Source organism: Lepus europaeus, chromosome 23, assembly GCF_033115175.1.
Source record: "Lepus europaeus isolate LE1 chromosome 23, mLepTim1.pri, whole genome shotgun sequence".
In the NCBI taxonomy this organism is placed as follows: domain Eukaryota; kingdom Metazoa; phylum Chordata; class Mammalia; order Lagomorpha; family Leporidae; genus Lepus; species Lepus europaeus.
In genome coordinates, this window is record NC_084849.1 from 1,664,972 (window position 1) to 1,686,032 (window position 21,061).

The 21,061-nt window shown below is 63.3% G+C and overlaps 1 protein-coding gene across 1 annotated transcript; it reads right to left on the minus strand.

Annotated features, from left to right (window-relative positions):
- Positions 1-2,449: 2,449 nt before the first annotated feature.
- PIWIL1 (piwi like RNA-mediated gene silencing 1) lies at positions 2,450-19,726 on the minus strand. The gene is made up of 20 exons (XM_062182416.1): positions 19,649-19,726; positions 19,403-19,514; positions 15,291-15,416; positions 14,681-14,895; positions 14,303-14,424; positions 12,333-12,413; positions 11,747-11,944; positions 11,303-11,414; positions 10,013-10,139; positions 9,599-9,716; positions 9,121-9,235; positions 8,237-8,424; positions 7,895-7,967; positions 7,601-7,801; positions 7,408-7,511; positions 6,835-6,905; positions 6,564-6,717; positions 3,812-3,937; positions 2,644-2,791; positions 2,450-2,566 (listed from the first exon to the last, which is right to left on the minus strand). Exons 1-20 carry the CDS (start codon positions 19,724-19,726, stop codon positions 2,450-2,452), a joined length of 2,586 nt encoding a protein of 861 aa, XP_062038400.1.
- Between the last annotated feature and the right edge of the window lie 1,335 nt (positions 19,727-21,061).

A 21,061-nucleotide genomic window follows, 5' to 3' on the forward strand; every position in this document is an offset into this window, starting at 1 on the left:
GGGGCCCTCAGGCAGAGCAGATCCGTCCCCCTGAACGCAGCCGCCCGCGGTGAACACGCCCACACAGGACCCACAGCAGGGGTTCATTACACCCAAAACACCCACTGATGGGCAGGGAGCCGACCACTGCGACGTGAGCAGCGAGGCCACCGCCCCCGGGCGAGCCACGTCCAGGTCTGCACAAGGCAGCCGAGCAGGCACTGCCCGGGCTCACAGGGAGCTCCACCCGGTCAGCCCCACGTCCAGGGTCCCTTGGGGTGACAGGGCCCCGACGCTCTCACTGGGGACACAGAAGGACACGGCCACACGTGGCCTCTGGGCCTGCCCCGCGGGGGGGGGGGTGCCTGTGGGGGTGCAGGGCCCCCTGCAGGGCAGGAGCAGGCGCTGGAGGAGGGGTGGGCTTGCGAGGGGCGGGAGGGAGGACGGGGAGGCGGCACGGGGGCGTGGCCTCACCTAGCAGGAAATGAACGGCAGCAGAGGGCAGGGAGCCCAGGGGCTTTCGTTTAAAAATAGAAAAAACATCAGCTTTGTCACCGCTAGAAACAGAGAAACGAAGACAGGAGACCAGGCGCGGGGACCCCAGGGCAGCACTGGCCAGCTGCAGGGCAGCAGCCACGCAGCAGAGGACCTGCTGCGAGGGGCGGTGCGGTGGCAGCCTGTTCGCGCCAGGGCTGCAGAGGGCAGCTCCCGCCTGTGAGGGCGAGGACGTGAGAGCCACACTCGGCGCTGGCCCCGCCTTTCACTCCCCCTGCAGCAGAGCGGCCGAGGCCACACCCCTGGGCCTGCCTGGAGCGCCCGCCGGCAGGCCCCTCCTCGCACACCCAGATTCTGGGATCTGCAGGCGGCCCTGCGGGCAGTCCCCCTGCCAGGCCAGGCCGGGCAGTGCCCAAGGCACTCGGCTGTGCATGCCCTCACCACTCACTCCTCACTGGTCACGCAGGGGCCTCCAGACAGCTCAGCCCCGTCCGGGGGTCACAGCCACGCCGGGCCCGCACCTTCTGAGACTAAAACAGCCCGTTCCTGACCAGGCACAGAAACCCCTACACGAAGGATGACCCCAAGTCAACGTCGCCCACTCGAGGGCCCGACCAGCGCCTTCTACCAGGAAGAGGTCTCGGCCTCTGCTCAAGTTTCCTTCTTGCGCCCAGGACCCTGGGGCAGGAGGCCGTGAGTGTCCCCCTTCCAGGACCCCGGGGCAGGGGGCCGTGAGAGCCCCTCTCCCAGGACCCCGGGGCAGGGGGCCGAGAGGGCCCCTCTCCCAGGACCCCGGGGCAGGGGGCCGAGAGGGCCCCTCTCCCAGGACCCCGGGGCAGGGGGCCGTGAGTGTCCCCCTTCCAGGACCCCGGGGCAGGGGGCCGTGAGTGTCCCCCTTCCAGGACCCCGGGGCAGGGGGCCGTGAGTGTCCCCCTTCCAGGACCCTGGGGCAGGGGGCCGTGAGAGCCCCTCTCCCAGGACCCCGGGGCAGGGGGCCGTGAGTGTCCCCCTTCCAGGACCCTGGGGCAGGGGGCCGTGAGTGTCCCCCTTCCAGGACCCCGTGATAGGGGGCCGTGAGGGCCTCTTTCCCAAGACCACAGAGAGGCAGCAGCTGTACCCACGCTGCGTCCACGCTGGCAAATTCCAACGCCCAGGGACCTCTGCTGAACCGTGCCCACGGAAGGGGCAGCCGGGCCTGGCCCTCACCCTGCTCCACGTCACCGCCTCTGTCAGCTACGTGCACACGCCCACGGCCTCGAGTGGCTGTGGGGCGGGGGAGCTGTCTTTTCTCTGCGCTCCGGCAGGTTTAAACATGAAATGGAACAAAACACTCATCTTCTCGGAAAGAGAAAACGGCACTGCCCCTCGGTTCGCTGACAATCACTTCAGTTTATTTTCTAACACAACGACGTCCCAGGCGCAACACAAAGCAAACAGCACGCGCCCTCGCGCTGGCCTCTGGTCCGTCTTTGAAACGTTTCTTTCAACAGAGATTTAAAACTTTTCAACTGTCTTTTTTACCCCTGCCCCAGCCCCAAAAAGAAATAAAAAAACAAGCCCACGCCCCTCCCCTGTGGACAGGCACTCGGGGGCTCCGTCCTTAAAACCTGAGCCGCCAGGAGCCCAGTGCCAGCCCAGCACGTGCCGAGCGCCTGCCGGCCTTCTCTGAGCCGCTCAGACCTGCTCCAACACCAAGCCAGCGCAGGGCGGCCGCTGGCCTCCTCCCACACGGCGCACACGCGGAGTCTGTCAGGACACCAGGGCCCTGCTCATGTTTCCCCAACACTAACGCGAAACCCTTACAACGTACCTACGAGAAGCAAACGAGATAAAACATACCGTCCCAACTTGTGTCCATAAAACACGGACGCCAGTTAATAGTGCAGCCAGAGGTAAAACTCTCCACCTCCCACCCCCAGTCTCACCGGGCAGCAGCTCCAACGCCGGCCTGCACCCGGCCGCGGCCTTGGGCGGCCTACAGGTAGTAGAGGCGGTTGGACAGCGACAGGTTGGGCTCGCGGTGGATGCTCTGGCCCACCAGGAAGGCCAGCTTGTGGGCGTACTGGCAGGGCGCAGGCACGCGGATGACGCCCTGGGGATGACAAGGCTCCATCAGCCCGCCCTGCGCGTGGCCAGCAGGGCTGGGGTGGCGCCCGGGGCGGCACTCACCGGCCAGTTGTAGTACACGTGGCACAGCTTGTAGGTCAGCCGCTGGATGTGGTCGGGCTTCAGGCCGCTGCTGTCGTAGATGACGTTGTAGTGCGTGGGGGATACACTGCCGCTGCGCACCGCCTGGCTCACGATGAAGAAGTCGTACCTGCAATCACAGCGCACGCCCGTGACCAGCCCCTTCCTCACGCACACGGCGAGGGATGGCGCCGCCACGTGGGGCACGCGTGTGCTGGTGCCAAGGGGCCTTCCCCGTGCTGTCCCCCCGCTCTCCCCAGGACCGAGATCCACCTCAACCATCAGAGACTTGGAGCCGATTCAGGAGGCAGGGTCCCCAGGGGAGGACAGGAGGGAGGGTCAGCCCTGTCCACTCTCGGCGCCCACGCCACCAGCCCAGAGGAGCCACCACGTGGTGAACACCCGCGTGGTCCCTCAGGTCCACCAGGCCCGAGGAAGCCCGGATCGGGGCTCCTCCACAGCACACGGCTTTTTTTCCCCTGAAAAATCAGGGGTCAGAAACGCTGAGTGACGGCCCCAAGACGTCAGGGCCACGCCCCGGGATAAGCAGCCGCTTCAGGCCCCAGTGTGAGCTGCGCCATTCACCGTGGCGGCAGCCGGAGCAACCCTGCTGTCCACTGGCTCGGCAGGTCCTGAGCCACCTCCAGGGAAGAGCACGGGGGGCCGTGGGCCCGGGGCTCAGAGAGAAACCACGGCCGCAGAGGCCCCTGCGAGTCCTTCCCGGCGGGTCAGAGCCCCCGAGCCAGCGCCGCCTCGCGCCACACGGGCCTCGGAGGCCGCTGCTTCACCTTGACCAAGGCTGCCCTGCACGGGGCTGCAGAGGCACCTACGCACAGGGAACGGCGCTACCCACCGGCTGTCCCCAGGCAGCCTCGCTCGGGCTGGCCCACGACGCACTGCGTCCTGCCCTCAGGAGCGCTGAGCCCCCCCCCCAGATGAACGGGTTTGTGACTGCGCAGTGGGGTGCAGGAGCCGGGTCCCGGCACGGCTCGGGTCTGTCCCGGTGCTCAGCCGTCTGTGGTGGGATCATGGCCACCTTCCCGTGAAGAGCTGCACACGGAGACGGCTCCGTGGCTGGGACACAAGCAGACCACGGCGTGTGCTCCTGGGAGAGGGGCTGAGAGAGCAGCCAGGGCCACGCACGACTCACCACTCGGGCCTGGTGACCTCCACGTCGATGACGGTGCCGGGAAGCGGGTTCTGCAGTCTCCCTCCGGACTGTGCGAAAAACCGCGCGTTCACACGCTTCTTCACCACGATCACGGTCAGCCTGGGGCTTAAAGTGGCGAGTAGGTGCGCTCAGCCCGCCAGGCTCGGGCGCCCACGCACGGCCACGGCCACACCGGGCGCAGCCGCTCACGCACACGGCCACAGACTCGGGGCGCCCGCTCACGCACACGGTCACACTGGGCACACCCTGTCCCCTGACAGCAGCTCAGTGTCCTCTGGGCAGGTGCAGAACCACACAGCCGACGACCACCCTGCCGCCCCAGGCCCCACCCACGCTTCATCCACAGACCACACGTGAATGCGCCAAAATGTCTCCATTAAAACATGGTGGAGTACGACGCGTTCTGGACGTGACTGCCGAGCCAGCTCCAGTCACGTCGGGCTCAGCTGTGACAGGCGCGAGTCCAGCCTGGCTGGGGGACGCGGCCCTCAGGGGAGCAGCAAGGACGCCTGGGGCAGACGCGTGGGTCCTGCCGTGTCACATGACGGACGTCACACGATGACACCACCACTGCAGATCCAAGGCTGAGTGGGACACACGCTGGCCTCGCACACGCTGTCCTGCACACGCTGGCCTCGCACACGCAGTCTTCACACACGCTGGCCTGCACACGCAGTCTTCACACACGCTGGCCTGCACACGCAGTCTTCACACATGCTGGCCTCGCACACGCTGGCCTGCACACGCAGTCTTCACACACGCTGGCCTGCACACGCAGTCTTCACACATGCTGGCCTGCACACGCAGTCTTCACACACGCTGGCCTGCACACGCAGTCTTCACACATGCTGGCCTCGCACACGCTGGCCTGCACACGCTGTCCTGCACACGCAGTCCTCACACACGCAGTCCTCACACACACTGTCCTGCACACGCAGTCCTCACACACGCAGTCCTGCACACGCTGTCCTGCACACGCTGGCCTGCACACGCTGGCCTGCACACGCAGTCCTCGCACACGCAGTCTTCACACATGCTGGCCTCGCGCCCTCCCGAGCAGCCAGCAGCACAGCGCTGCGCCTGTGCACCCCTGCACTCACGGGTCACCCCAAACTCCTCTCAACAGCCGCCCCTCCACAACCACACAGCCACATGCCCACGCCTTGGGTTCTCAGGGCACAGACTCCCGACCGCGAGCGCCGGCAGGCACAGGGCTGGACACAGCGTGTGCCATTCCGTGACTGTTTCCCTCCCCGTGAAGATCAAGTAGGGCTGCTGGGTCCGGGACTGCACCCACCGGGGGCTTCCGCTTAGCGACACATGCAACCACGCTCCTTCGTGGTCGTGACCAGAAGGAGGGGACAAGGGACACGACTCCACTTAGTGCAACAGGGGACACTCAGGAGCCCCCCCAGCTCTGGGCTGCCCAGCCAGGCGAGTGCCGAGCAGGCACAGGACCTAGAGGCCGCCCGCGCCAGCCTCTCCCTGCAGAGGCTGCTACTCCAGCGACATCGACAGCCCTGTCCCAACCCAGAGCCCGCTCGGCAAATGGGACCAGGCCCAGTGACACACGGGTGGCTGAGGCGACTCCGGTTCTGAACCAGCTTGTCTGGGATGCAGAGTCATGGTGTCGCCGGGGTCCCGAAGGCAACCCCCGCCCCTCAGCAGAGCCGGCGGCTCCCAGAGTCCCTCCACTTCCACGGGCAGCTCGGGGCTCCCGTGTGCAGCACCGCCCACCTCCTCACTCCCTCAGCTTCCTCGCCTGGCTGCCTCCCGGCCCCATGCCAGGGGCAAAGCCAGGCTGAGCCCAACTCTGACTGGCCTCCCCCAAGCAGCCTCGAGTGCCCGGCCTGGGTCCTCCGAGGGCTCCCAGAAGCAGATGCGGCCACAACAAGGCCACCGTGAGCACCCCGGGGCGCTGAACCGCCAGGGCCTGGCTCTGCACTCTGGAGAATGAAGGCGGGGAAGCGCGGGCCCCGCCCTCCCCACAGCTCTGCACACAGCGGGTCCACCAGTTCCGCAGGACAACAGGAGCACCAGGAGTTTGCAGGGGTAGGGAAGAGCACAGCTTTCACTCCAGGGCACGGACACAAAACTCGCCTTTCCACCCAGAACGGGACCACTGCCGGCGTGCTCTGAGACGCCGGGCCTCACATCCCGGCTGCAGCGCAGCCAGCACCAGCATGCATGGGCAAGCTCGGCCCACAAGCACCTGCCGCCGGTGACCTCCAAGTACCCAGCAAGCACTTGGCACGTGCAACCACACAGGCCCAGACGTGGCACACGGAGTTCCAAATCAACACAGTGCACAGAGCCTGGCCAACACTACCCGAGCCTGAACCTGCACCACACCCCTCCGTGTGTTCCAGGCACCCTCGGCAGGCAGAGCCGTGGTCCTGTGGCGTGCTGTGCACCGAGCCCTTGGGCTCACGTCAGTCCGACAAACAGCGGAACTCCTCAGAGCCCGCTGTCGGCTGATGGCGGCTTGGAGGCGCCAGAGGCAGGAGAAATCAGGCGGCGTCAGGGCGCGGAGGCGGCACCCACGTCAGAGAGGCCGAGGCAGCTCCTCCATGCACCTGACCCCTGCCTCCCAGAACCAGCTCTGTGCTGCTCGGGTGCTGGGCCAGAGAGGCGCAGAGGCTGTGGGCGGCTGCCCCGCAGAGCCCCGGGGACACCGCGAGCCCCGCGAAGCGCCCGGCTGGCAGGCGCCGGCTGCCCTGGGCGTGCTCACTTGTAGCTCCTCCCGACAGACTTGAGGCAGTCCAGGAACTGTGGCACCTCGTAGTTCACCAGGGTCTTGAGCTGGCCGTCGCCCACGCCGTCGCGGTACACGATGATCCTGCTGGGCATGTACTCGTTACAGCTGTTCCAGGCCCTCAGCGCGGCTGCAACCAGAGCGCCCGTCAGCACCGAGCGCGGCCGCTCCTCCCACGTCTGGGCTCATTCCTCCAGCTCCTCGGAGACCCCAGGGCGGCCCGGGGTGGGGGGTGGGGGGGACCGACCTTGCAGGCAGACCTTCAGCCCATCCACCAGCTCCTGCCCTCTGTCCTGAAACACACAGCGCGAGAACCAGCTATTCCGGGAAAAACAGGGGGTGAGGATGCGCGGCCCGGCGGCCCCGGCGAGCCCCCCACGCCGCCCGGCTCACCACACCACCCACGCCGACACCAGGCCTGCTTCCCTGTGCTCGTCCGTCAGGGGCAGGGCAGGTGTGCACCCTACTCATACGCGCCCACCCCTCTTCCCGTGCTGGGATACGGGAACAGGGGGTGACTGAAGTGGTTTCTCTACATGGGAACTTGAAATAAAATCTGGGAGGTCGCAGTCTTACACGGTGACATGCAAGAAGACCTGGCCCAGGGACACGTGACGGGGACCCCTGGACACAGCCCGCAAAAAGGCAAGTCCAGCTAATTTTCTTCCTTCTGAAGTCTTGGCTGGGATAGTGAAACGCAGACGCCAGTGCATCGATTGTGAGCACCACGCCTGTCCCGCACAGCTCCTGGGTGCCAGTCCTGACCTCTGACCCCTCCTGCCTTGCCCTGTCCCCACAGCCACCCCTCCCCCAAACTCACCGCGTCATCCCTTCATTGATGCTGGCCACAAATCCCGCAATGGATCTCCGTCCGGCTGTGGTGTCGTGGTAACAGTCAATGCCAACTATCATCGCTAATTTCAGCTTTAATCAAAATATTGTCATTTCAGACACATCGGGGACCTCTTCACTGCACGGCGCCTGCCCCGCCCCGCCCCAGGCAGTGGACTTACGGGCATGTCCACCCTCCACAGCTCGCCTCCCATCTTGCAGTTCATCTGCAGGGCGATCTTGGTGGCGATGGCCATGACCGTCTGCTGCTTGCCCAGGGTCCGGGCCACCACGCACTGACTCGGGGTGGGGCAGTCTGTGCACAGGTATTTTTTAATAGCGTCGTATTTGTCCTTCCGGTTACTCGACAACAGGCAGACGACCTAAGCACAAACAAACGGCCCTGGTCACAGAAGCAAGCCCGAGACCCTGGTCAGGGCACAGGGCGGCCACAGCCAGGCGCAGGAGCTACTTACGATCTGGGTATCCGAGGTGACCTTTTGCTGCAAGACTCTCAAGTAGGCTTCTGTCCTGTCGTCCACTTCAATCCTGGAGCGGAGCGCAGGCCCCCGCGTCACAATGCAGGGGAAACCACAGATGGCCGGGATGGGGTCGGAGGGCGGTGCCCATGAGGGCCCCGTACACGTCGCTGTGGACGCACGGCCGCCTCCTCTCCCAGCCGGTCCTCATCAACCTGCCCACGTGTGGGAGCCACGGCGACAGTGCAACATCGGACAGAGCCCGCCACGGCTCCCTCCCTGAGACCCCGCGCCCTCCAGACATGACGAATCCATGTGCAGAGCAGCCGATCCACTCACATGATTGCCTTTTTCATCTGAATGCCCATGGCCGGCGTGACTTTGAACAGGTTCTGTATCAGCGCGTTGGCCGCTTCGTAGTTTCTGCGCGTATAGATCAGCAGCCAGTTGTCCAGCGGCTTCACGCTGATGAGCGGCGCACCCCTGGTCTCTTTAGACCAATCCGCGAACTGCGGGTTGTAATCAAACTGCAAGAAGGGTGGCGGCGCGTCAGGTCAGTCCCACGCCAGGCACGCTCAGAAGGCCGCCCACTGCTCCCCGAGCACCGAGCACTCCCTCATCCCTTCGAGGCCCTCACAGAACAGGGGCTCTTCCCTCCCGACAGGGCACAACAGGCGCCGACAGGGAGGCACCAGGACCGAGGAGCCCCAGCCCCGGGCAGTCGCTGCGGAGGAGACCCAGGCCGCCCCCCGCCCCCCCCAACCCCCGAGACCCTGGCCCGGGGTGGAGGAGGGGGACAAAGGAAACAGCTGCAACTGCGACGCTCGACGCTCGGCAGCGCCTGGCGACGGGAGGCCGTCCGCCACAGGCCGGCTTTCTCCACGCGCTTCAACCACAGAACCTGTCTTCAGAACACGGCTTTTTCTCTGCCCGTGACCATACTCAACACCCTACAAACAAGCGGTCCGGGCAAACCCCAGCCCATCGGGGGGAGCATTTCCTGTAAGACCCCGCTTCTGTGGCAGACAACACGTCAGCCCCGTCAGGCAGAACCCGCGGGACGCGGCCAGCACAGGAGCAAGGCCCACCTTCCGGGCCGCACGGCTCCCAGGGCTGCTGCTCCCGGCAGAGAGGGGCGGCGGGGCAGCGGCACGGCCGCTCCCACTTGCTCTGTGGTCCCTGGCCCGGTCTCACCTCAGCGACCACTGCAGAACCCGCCTTACCGTTTTTCCACCCTGGTGAATCTTTTCGGCTTGCAAGATCCTCCCCGAGAAGGACAGCAGATTGGAGTCGAAGCTCAGGCCCCAGTCCCGCAGCTCCCTCTGGACATTGTCATCTCTGGAAAGCAGCGTGGCCGTGCCGAGCTCCAGGGGACGTGGCAGAGCCGCGCACCCAGCCTGCGCGCGCTCCCCCTGGGACTGAGGCCCGGGGCGGCGGGCACACACGGGCGCTCGTGCCCGCCTCCCCCCACACATCCTGAGGCCCAGGCCCACGTCTGCCCTCAGGGTGAGTGAGCACCTCGACGTGACATGGACAGGGGTCAGAGCTGCCCGCAAACGCTCCCCTTCCCATCTAGGAGAACCCGGGAGGCCCTGGCCACACAACTCAGCTCTGCTGCTCTCTGGGGCCCGGCCTGCGCGGCAGGTCTGAGGGAAGCCACGGCCACGCTGCCAGCAGGCGCCACGCGAGGCGGGGCCTTACTTGTGGATGTAGTCGATGAGCCGCCCCACCTCGCGCTGCCTCTGCTCCGGGGTCAGCCGCGTGTGCACAGCCAGGTCTTTCATCACGTTGAAGTCGTTCCGCATTTTGTCCGTCAAACCTTCGACACAGCGTGGAAAAGGGTGAGGCCGCCCAACACAACCCCGTCTACACGGCATGAACCCAGTCTACACAGCATGACTGAGGGTGATGGGAGGACACCAGAGTCACAGCCCTGTCTACACGGCATGAACCCAGTCTACACAGCGTGACCGTGGATGAAGGTAGGACAGACTCACAGCCCTGTCTACACGGCATGAGTTCAGTCTACACAGCACAGGCATGGACGCTGGCGAGTGGGGCACACAACCCAGGACCAGGTGCCTCCTGGGAGGGCCCTGGCTGGCAGCGCGGTACCTGTGAGGTAGCAGAGCTCTGGGATGAGCATGGCGGGGCCCGGCAGGGTGCCCCCGGGGCCGCGCCTCCTCTTGGGCTGACTGACCAGCACCGGCTGCTTCAGGTCGGTGATCTCCTGGTTGTATTGCTGTGGGGACAAGACGTGCCTGGCTCACGGCACGGCCCAGGCACAGAGGCTCGGTGCGGTTTTCTCGTTGTGGCCTCCAGGTTGGCTTTCCCGGCAGGGGTCGTGCCGCACACGCTCGCCCTGCTCACCCCTGCTCCTAAGTGCAGTGCGTGGGAAGAGCAGGCTCCGCGCCCCTCTCCGATGTCGGGGCACACAGCGGTCTCCACCGTGGCAGCCCACGGAAACGCACGGCAGGGGCAGCGCCGAGACATTTTAATTAGGAAAAGGTTCACAAAATCTCCCACCGTCAAGAAGCCGGGTTCCAGTTAGGCACGGCTAGGGTTGCCCAACCACAGAAACTGCCCAGAACAACCCTCGGCAACCTGGGAGGAGCCAGCACGCAGCCCGCCGACCCCACGTGCCACACACGTGAGCGCAGCTCTGAACTCCAGAGCCGCCGGGCTGCCCTGGGTCTGCAGTCCCTGCGGGCCCCGAGTCCACAGGAGCCTGGGTTGAGCAGGTTCTGCCACAGGGATGAGACCCTCTGGTGTCCCCAGCCCTGGCTGACTCCCGCGGGGCTCCCCCCTCCCCACAGCTGAGCACCCCAGAGCAGGGGAGGCAGACGGAGCCGCACGGCTCTGACCTGAGCCTGCACCACCCGGGGTTATTCCAGTGGGAAAAATGAGACGCCGCAGCGTTGCAAAGGCACATCTAAACTGAGAATTTTCTAGAAAACCTTCAGTGTCTGAAATGGGAGGGACTGTGATGACACTGCCCCAGGGCACCTTAGCGCTGCCTCCTCCCTGGGCCTGACCCCTCCTTTGAGGCTGTCAATCCAGTAATGACCCGACGAGCTGTCCATCCCACAGGGACAGACAAGCCCACCTGGACTTGGTCAGAGCCGCAGCTGGCCCCAGGCAGGAGCACCGGCACACGGGGATCTGCGGACCTTTAACTCTGTCCCCTGCCCCGCTCTGTGAAGTTGATGTTGCCTGCAGAGCGAGACGCACAGGGCCTCCTGTCCCTCCCCGCCGGGCCCCACACGTGCTCATGTGCAGACACGGCCCCTCTCCTGCTGGACTTGGGACCCGGGCAGGGCACCGCACAGACTCAGGAGGTGCTGCGACACTCGGGGCTGTGCTGCCCGCCACACCCAGCAGGCGCCAGGGCGGTGGGGGCCTCACCTTCTGGTAGTACTCCAGGAAGCTGACCTCGGAGCCGTCGGCCTTCTTAAATGTGCTCTTGGGGTTCTGATCCCAATCAATGTCGTCCACTCTGTACGTCTTGTTGTTGTACCTGCAGAACAGCCTGGGTCTGGCCTGCTCTCCACGCAAGAGCACGCAGCACGCAGCACGCAGGACACGTGTCGTGAGGCACAGGCCCTTTTAGGGAACGCCAGACAGACACGGCAACCACTGACCCTCCGCGGGAGAACCAAGCCCAGCAGCAAGTGGGACGCATGTCCTCCCCTGTGTGGCCTGGGTGACCCACGCCCCACTGTGGCCCCAGGAAAGGGACCAACGCCCACCCGTCCTGGGGCTGTTCCCACCGCGGCACTCTGAGCTCTTTCCTGACGCCACGGGCCTGGGCAGCGCGTGGTGTGGAGCCTGCGCGAGCCGCGGCCTTACTTGGTGAGCACGATCAGGCCGATGAGCTCCTTGGAGACTTGCTCCTGGAACCTGTGCTCCTCCGTCTGGTGGTACAGGCTGAACATGAAGTCCAGGACGGTCTCGCTGCGCAGCACCTTGTGGCTCACGTCCGTGCACAGCATGATGTTGTTCTCGTACTGCAGGATGGAGGTGGTGAAGCCGGGCCAGATCACCAACCTGCCGGGCAAGCACAGTCAGCGCGGCCCCGCCGTGGCTGTGGCCAAGCCACCGTATTTCTAGGGGGATGTGGCTCTGGGCGAGGACTTTCAGTGTTACAGTCACTGTGGATTTCCTCTTTAGATAACTGTGGCCAGGGACTGGAAAGAGTCGTGATTGACAGCTTCTTCAGCTATTAAACCAGAGCTGCCTGGGCCGCACGTCCGACGCGCCGTGGCCTCACCTCTCCTGGGTGTGAGATGCCAAGCCGTGCCAGACGGCGGGGGGTGCTTTGTGGCCAGGACCTCCTGACGAGTCAGGGTGTGGTGGATGCTCAGCCGCACGGGGGGGCCTCACTCTGAAAGCTCAGGGTGAGCCCCAGGAACAGGAAACCCCACCCCATACAAACCTGTGGTTTGGAATATCTATTGGGTCACTTGGGTTGTAATAGTTCCGTCCAATTTGCTGCAAATTCATGATTTTCAAAAGCCTGGGAGGAGGAGGTTCAGCAGTCAGCAGGGGGGGCCAACAAGCACTGTACCCTGCGTCACAGGGCCGCTGCCCTCGCAGGTTGCAGACCACAGCCCCGGGTTTCCAAATTTCTACAGGTTTGGCGACACACCAATTCCGTGGAATCTGTGCCCACGCCCCACAGTCAGCAGCCACCTGCCTCACCGGCACACGGCCACGACGGTGCCACACAGCACCTGTGACAGGGACCACACAAGACTGAGGTGCTCACCATCTGCCTCTGTCAAAGCCCCCAGTCCACTGTTTAAGAGAATGTGCCCATCAATTCTACCAACTCAACACAAGCATCCAGCAAAACGGGTGACCCACCAGCAGGGACAATCACCTCCCAGCCAACTGGAACAGGCAAGTCAGAAGGCGAGCCCCGTGGCACAGTGGGCTGAGCGCCACCGTGGACTCCTCGCCCCCGCCAGGCCACAGCTGCTCCACCGTGGACTCCTCACCCCCACCAGGCCACAGCTGCTCCACCGTGGACTCCTCACCCCCACCAGGCCACAGCTGCTCCACCATGGACTCCCTCACCCCCGCCAGGCCACAGCTGCTCCACCGTGGACTCCTCGCCCCCGCCAGGCCACAGCTGCTCCACCGTGGACTCCTCGCCCCCGCCAGGCCACAGCTGCTCCACCGTGGACTCCCTCGCCCCCGCCAGGCCACAGCTGCTCCACCGTGGACTCCCTTGCCCCTGCCAGGCCACAGCTGCTCCACCTTTCTAACCCAGCTCCCAGCCAGTTCACACCCTGGGAGGCACATGCTGGCCCAGGTCCTGGGGTCCCTGCCTCTCATGTGGGAGACCCAGATGAGGCCTGGCCCAGCCTTGCTTGTTGTGGGCATCTGGGGAGAGTGACTCAGGGGACGGAAGATCTCTGTCCCTCTCCCTTTCAAATAAACGAATCTTTAAGGAAGAAAAAGGTGAGTTACAAGTCCTGTGTCATCCCCACCACTCGCATTCAGAAAAAACCTGCACAGAACAGGCACCTCCAGCACGGACTGGAACCAGGCGGTGTGGGCAGGGCAGGCGGTTTTGGGCGCAGCCCCTCCTCTGCCCTTGGGGAGCACGAAGCTACACGTGTACAACAGGGGCACACGTGTACAGCAGGGGCACGCGTGTACAACAGGGGCACGTGTACAACAGGGGCACACACGTGTACAACAGGGGCACACGTGTACAACAGGGGCACACGTGTACAACAGGGGCAAAACAGGGGCACAACAGGGGCACACGTGTACAACAGGGGCACACACGTGTGTACAACAGGGGCTCGCATGTGTACAACAGGGGCACGTGTACAACAGGGGCACACATGTGTACAACAGGGGCACACGTGTACAACAGGGGCACATGTGTACAACAGGGGCACGTGTACAACAGGGGCTCGCACGTGTGTACAACAGGGGCTCGCACGTGTACAACAGGGGCACGTGTACAACGGGCACACGTGTACAACAGGGACACACGTGTACAACAGGGGCACGCACATGTACAACAGGGGCACGCACATGTACAACAGGGGCACGTGTACAACAGGGGCACACACGTTTGTACAACAGGGGCTCGCACGTGTACAACAGGGGCACACGTGTGTACAACAGGGGCACACGTGTGCACGACAGGGGCATGCGTGGGCACGACAGGGCTCAGCCCAGGAAGTGACAGACAGAATATTTGCTTCAGGCGAGTGGCTGAATGCTGCACCAGGAACCACCCGACGACGGCTGTAATCAGCCAGCCAGCAGCCTGAGCAGCACTGTGCAGCCCCGCCAGGGAGCGTGCAGGCCTCCCCGGGGCCGCTGGGAACTTCTCCATGTGTTTTAGGCTCTTAATGGAACTTCACACAGGTCCCAACCTACCTCCTGAAAATAATATTATAGAACTGTAGGCAGGTGGGCGACGTCGGGGGGAGCTCGTTGGTCAGAGTGATGGTGATTCTCACGCGTTCCCCGTTCCGGGTCTGGCTGAACACTTCTGTGACCTAGGGCCAGGAGGAGGGAACCAGGCGTCAGCCGGAGAGGCCACCGCCGCCACCTCTTTGTAAAGCAACAGGGCAAAGGCAGAAACTCCAACGGCGTTACGGTGACGGCACGGCAAGAGCGGCCTGTTCCGAGTTAGCTGGCATCCCACGTCCACGGAGGGAGCCCCTCTCTCCGAAGCCGCCCTGAGCACCCGTGACGCATGGCTTGGCTTTCAGTGGAGTCCCCGTCCCCTCCCGGGCCCAGAGCTGTAATAACCTTGTGCTGAAGTCTTTTGGGTAAAAATAATATCGTCCCATCAAAAGCATGACACCTTCCAATGAGGTCTTCGTGCTGGAAGAGCAAAGCCGAGCGCAGCCTCCGGGCCTCCATCAGCGGGTTGTAGTCGATGTGGTACTGATACAGGGCCCACTGCGGACGCGAGGTCAGCCGGAAGTGGTTAGTGCTCAGCCTGACGATGATGCCTGAGGACCCTGGGAGAGCCAGTGCCGCCCGGTCAGCACCATGCCGGCTCCTCCCCGAGCTCCCGGCACCGCACTGTGCACACGGGGCCGACGGCAGCAGGCGCCACGGGAGCTCTCGCACACCCGGCTCTGGGGACCACCTTGCCACCTGTTTAGGTGAACTCCTGGAACCCCCTTGGACCAGGTAATGCACAATAAAATCTGCCTATGGTAGCGTTTCAAAAGCCATCTGTGTAACTTTTAACAAAACACAGCAAAGTAGGCAGCTACAGACGCCCAAAGCCACTTCCACCGAAGCTGAGAAAGCCAAGAAAACCGGCCAGTGGGTGGGGCCCTTCCTCCCGGGAGCACAGAGAACAGCCCCGACTCTGGCCCTGTGCGCTGGAGCCGCTTCACCGACCCACCTGTTTTGGATTCTTTAACATGGTCTAGGTTCTGTCTTGTATTCACACCAAGATCGTGAAAATCTCGACGACGACCACCTCTCTCTGCTAACGATAACTCCTGAAACCCAGCAGATATCTGGAGTTCTTAAAAAAGAAAGAGCAGGAGAGTGATACACCTGGCCAACGTCAGCCACGCACAAGAATGACGACGTTAACTCTCACGGAGCTGCCACACGGCCCAGGCGGCACCGAAGTGTCCAAGACCCTGCAAAGCCACCCCAGCAGTGTCCGGTCCAATGGGGTAGTTTCAGTTGGAACCAGGCTCAGTCTTTGTCCCTGCCCTGGGCCCCCAGCTGCTGCCTCCCCCACCCCCACGCCCCTTGAACACACGCCAACAGCTGGCGGTGACGCGCGGACCGGGCACATGTTAGCGGCTGGGACTCCTGCTTTCGGGGTCTGACAGCCACTGAAGGGCCTTCATGAGAGCCTTTTCCAGTCTACCCTAACGCAATTACAGCTGCAAGGACCAGAGGCGTGGAGGGTGCAAATCCACGCGTGGACCCCTGGTTAGGAGACTTGGTCTATGACGCAACCACCGCTGTCGGATTCCTTAGGAACAAACAGGACAGACAGCGGCACCGGGGCACGGCCGGCGGCCAGCACACCCCCACCTCTCCGAGAAGACACGGGCAGTGATGACACCAACCAGTCCACGCTGTTCCTCTTTCAGAAACCAAACAAGCAAACGTCTCAGAGCAGCAGTGCGAGGTGGACGATGAATACGGGGGTCGCGGTCCAGTGCCAGGCCGGTGCAGACGAGCGGGTGACAGGGCTCCCAACTCTCATCTTCAGAAAAACATTTTTGGGAGCCACAAACCCAAACGGACTCCAGTCCCACCCTCCCCACAGCCAGGGCAGCCTCGGAGCCGCAGCACAAACCGCTGGCCAGCCTTTCGGGACGCCTCTCACGCTGCCACACCCGGACTCTCCAGCCGGGCCCAGGACCTGCTCAGGGACAGACGCGGAGCCCTGGGCCAGCCTGAACCAAGTGCGGCCTCGGGACAAAACCACAACCAGGAGCGCAGCTCTGCTCCGAACTCTATCCCCAGCCCATGAAACAAAGGATCCTCAAGGTGTGGCTGCAACTGTCCTCACCAAGTGGGGGTCTGCAGTCCTGGAGGCAAAAGCCAACTGCAAGTCGGACGTCAGCCATACATCACCCCAGCTCGTCACCTGCCCAGAGCGAGACGAACGGCTGTCTGCAGAGACGCCAGGCAGCATGGCTACGGCTGACAGCCTGCTCGTTCGCTGTGCGACTGCCAGGGTCCAAGCAGACACAGCCCAGGCCGCGCCGCTCTTCTGAGACCCTTTGGTGCAGCCACCCCCTTCATACAGTGAACACCGCAGCCCCAGACCCAATGCCACCACCAACAGAACCTGCCAAACCGTGAACCACGGGGACTCCGGAACATTCCCTGTGGTGTGCGAGCCTCAGTGCCGAGTCTCACAGGAGCAGTGGGCCGTGATGCGATGGTCTCGAGCCTGCCAGCTCGCGTGTGGTCCATGCCGCACACGGCTTGCACTTACACCCGACGCTGCCTTCTTACAGATGGGAACTGAGGGCCACAGGATTAAATTTCAGTTCATGGAGGCCAGCGCAGTGGCACAGTGGGTTAATGCCCTGGCCTGAAGTGCCGGCATCCCATATGGGCACTGGTTCGAGACCCAGCTGCTCCACTTCCAATCCAGCTCTCTGCTATGGCCTGGGAAAGTAGTGGAAGATGGCCCAAGTCCTTGGGTCCCTGCACCCGTGTGGGAGACCTGGAGGAAGCTCCTGGCTCTTGGCTTCGGATCAGCCCAGCTCCAGCCATTGCGGCCAACTGGGGAGTGAACCATCTCATGGAAGACCTACCTCTCTCTCTCTCTCTCTCTGCCTCTCCTCTCTCTGTGTAATTCTGACTTCCAAATAAATAAATAAATCTTTAAAAAAAATTCAGTTCATGAGTAACTGGTATTTTTCTAAACTGTTAGTGAGGACTGATACTGGGATGTTTAAGAAATGAGACGTGAACACTTCCCACGAGTGTTCTATTTTAAGGTGGTGTTAAAACAGCTCTGGCATGTACTTCTGTACAGGTTTCCTTTCAATGACATTTTGCTGTGTACGCTGGACACAGGTGAACAAGTCACCCTGAAGTTTCAAAGGGACGAGGCGGCAGGACTGGAGGACCAAGCGCCCGGTTAACATCCTGCACGTTTCAGCTATCAGGCACCTCAACTTAGAAAACAAAACATTTTATCACAGGAAAGGAACATAAGTAACTGGATCACCAAACCACAGATTTTATCCAACAGCTTAACTCCTCATGCGAAGACCCATGAACTATTTTCAACATTTTCTGTAAATATAGGAGATATATACTTAACACGTATTTATTAAAAACCCAGACAGAAGCCAGCATTGTGGTGTGGCAGGTAAAGCCATTGCCTGCACTGCCGGCATCCCATACGGGTGCTGGTTCCTATCCCGGCTGCTCCACTTCCGACCCAGCTCCCTGCTAATGCACCAGGGAAAGCAGTGGAGATGGCCGAGTGCTAGGGCCCCTGCACCCACGTGGGGAACCCCGAGGAAGCTCCTGGCTGCAGCATGGCCCAGCCCTGGCCGCTGTGGCCATCTGGGGAGTGAACCTGAGGATGGAAGATTTACCTCCTCCTCTCTCCCTAACTCTTTTAAATCAATCTTTAAATTTTTTTTTTTTAAATAAAGCACAGGCTAATGCCATTTTGTACCTCGTTTTCATTGGGCACAGCCCTTGGAGTACGCCACCGACAGGGTGGCCGGCTTTTCCTGACTGCACTGGCTGGGTGCTCCTGGCTTTGGGTTATTCCCTTACAGTCTTGCCTGTGAGACTCACTAACACGGCCCACTGCTCACACAGGACTCTGTGACACAGGCCAGCTGTCACCAAGTGCCAGGAACACAGTGCCATCAGATCAAGCAGTGCGATGGCTGTCCCGGCTCTGCTCCCGGCTCTAGCTTCCTGCTAGTTCAGACCCTCAATGCCTGACTTCCCACCCCACAGAAGACCGGGTTGAGCCCCCTCCATGTCTCAGCAGGCACTGGGGAGGAACCAGCAGACGGAGGTGGTACTGAGCTCGCTCTCTCCTCCCCCTTCAAGCAGACACGTAAACATTACCAAGTAAAACGACGCAGGGCTGCGGCCCACGTCAGGCTGTGCGGCGTCCCCGGGGCCTCTGCTGTCCTCTCGCGTCTTCTGTGCGGTTCCTGCTGGCTCGCGCACACGTGAGCACACGTGAGCACGCCAGGACGCGCGGAGCAGCAGAGAACGCGCTCCCTGCAGCCAGGCTGCCTTCCCATGCTGCCCCAGTGACGCCCACGGCATCAACAGGACGTGGGGAGCCACGGCCACCCAGGCAGGGGACGCTGACTGCATTACCTGTTTCCCCACCTGTTTTCTCCCGTGCTGAACCACATCCGTAAGTACAGGAGACCCTCACCCCAACGACCCCAGTTCCCCAGCTTTGCAACAGAACAGTGAGAAAGTGCAGTGCTGGGAATCAGAACTGCCGCTGACTCGACCAGCGGCCAGGACGTGGCCCCGGCTCCAGCTCTGAGCACCCAGGACGCGGCCCCGGCTCCGCCTCTGAGCGGCCAGGACACAGCCCCGGCTCCGCCTCTGAGCGCCCAGGACACGGCCCCAGCTCTGTCTCTGAGCGCCCAGGACGCGGCCCCGGCTCTGTCTCTGAGCACCCAGGACGCGGCCCCGGCTCCGCCTCTGAGCGCCCAGGACACGGCCCCGGCTCCAGCTCTGAGACTCGCTTAGCCACCCTACGTGCAGGAAGCCTGCTGGATGGAGGTGGGACGCTGACGTTGGCCCCAGTTGGGCCGGAACTGCCGCAGATGCCAAGACAATGTGCTGAGCACGGCCCGTCAGGCAGTCAGGACTCAGCCGAGGGAGTCGGTGCACAGCGCGCACCCTCTCTTGTGTGGGGTGGTGCGGGGGCACTGGCTGGAGAGACGCCGGGTCCTGCCTGCCGCGGGGCCCTGTGTGTCAGGGCCCGGCAGTGACCACTCACTCCATGGCTATCAGGCCGCTCGCTCCCTTCACCTTGCGACTTGGCTGCTGCTCCTGCGGCTCCTCTCTGTCGCCCTCGGCCCACCAGCTCGCCCTCTGCCAGCGGCTGCTGAGGTCTTGGCAGGATGAACCCAGGCGGCTGACTCTGCAGTTGAGGCAAACACCGTTCTCAGGTGCAGAGGCGACCCCAGCCCCAAACAGGCACCCACCCTGAGGGTGAGGGAGGGGTCCGACAGGTCCCGCCCTCCCGCCTCCCGGGCAGAGCACAAGAGCACTCACGGCAGCGGCCCCCACGTGCTGCGCCGTCTCCTGCCCGCGGGCCCTGCCCCGGGCTCTGGCCCTGGCCCGTCCACTCATTTTTCTCTTCCTGGAGAGGAAACCTGCATGAAGACAAGAGGCAACACGCAGGACGGTGAACTCGGGAGTCCAGCACCCCGAGAGCCTTCCCACGCCAGCAAGGCCGGGGCTGGGCCAGGAGGGGGGAGGCGGCGTGTCCACTGAATTCTCACCAGCAGACGCGGGAGGAAGAGGAGGCCAGTGTGGTCTGTTCACGCGTGCACACGGCACAGAACCAGCTAGGGGCTGCACCCCGTCCCCCAGGCCCAGGCCACTGTCCTGTACCGCACACTGTCCCTGGCTCCCCGACAGCCACCCAAAGTCCGAGCCCTTGCTTCCCGAGGGCCCACAGACAGCGCCTCCCGTTTCAGAAGAAGCTCCGTGCTAAACCAACCTGTCCTTGCTCCTGTCAGCCCTGGCGTCCCAGGTGCCCTGGGGGCCAGGTCTGTGTCGGGTGTCAGAACGGCCACCCAGCCACCCCCAGCGGGGAAGACAGCAGCGTCATCGGGCTACTGAGGGCAGAGGCCTCAGGTGAGGCTGACCATACCTCCCCCACGTTTCGGACACGTGGCAGCCCGTGGCCACTCGTGAGGACCAGCTGAGAACACGCACAGGGTGAGGCACACCTGACGACGGAGCTTCAAGGCCCAGTGGGGACAGCACTGGGCCGCGTGGTCGAGGTGCCCATGTCCCACACACAGTGCTTGGGTCCCATTCCCAGCTCTGGGTCTGACTCCAGACCCTGGGAGGCAGCAGCAGTGGGTGGCAGAGCGGGGCGGAGTTTGAGGCTGGCTTCTGGGAGTGGACCGTGGATGGGAGCTCTCTCAGTGAGAGGCGAGGAAGGAAACGAGTGGACTTCTCACCAGAAAGGACGCTGGACTCCCGCCCGTGACACCACGGAGGTCGGGGTGCAGAGCCAGGCCTCCTGACGGGAGCCCACACCTGGGCGCTGGGGCGTGGCCGGACGCAGCAGTGGGACGCCCAGTGGGAGGCTCTGCATGGAGCCGGCTGTGCCAACATTTGTGTTTCGGACAGCTCGGCTTTAAGCCAGGTTATCTGTGCGCCCGATGCTCTGCTGTGGTCCGACGACACCTCCAGTTCTAACGAGCAGCTCGCTTTCCCACGTGCGGCAGAATGAAATGCAAACACGCGGCCAGCACAGCCCTCTCTAGCCAGGATCTCCAGTGGACAGGACCACAGGTTCCCACGCACAGTCCAGAACACGCGCACCAGGTGAAGGCAGCTCCTCCCTCACCAGCCCTGTGCAAGCCAGAACCCAGCACATTTTCACAATACGGTTCACCACCAACCCGAGACAGCGGTCACCACACACGGGGACGTCCTGAGAGACAGCGG

Bases quoted from the DNA above. Each gene is read 5' to 3' on its own strand.
- PIWIL1 (XM_062182416.1), bottom strand. From the start codon at position 19,726: ATGAGTGGACGGGCCAGGGCCAGAGCCCGGGGCAGGGCCCGCGGGCAG. The intron at 11,945-12,332 runs GTTTGTATGGGG...CTTGCCCGGCAG, and splicing joins ATAGATATTCCAAACCACAG to GTTGGTGATCTGGCCCGGCT. The intron at 2,567-2,643 runs GTGAGTGCCGCC...TGTCATCCCCAG, and splicing joins ACGTGTACTACAACTGGCCG to GGCGTCATCCGCGTGCCTGC.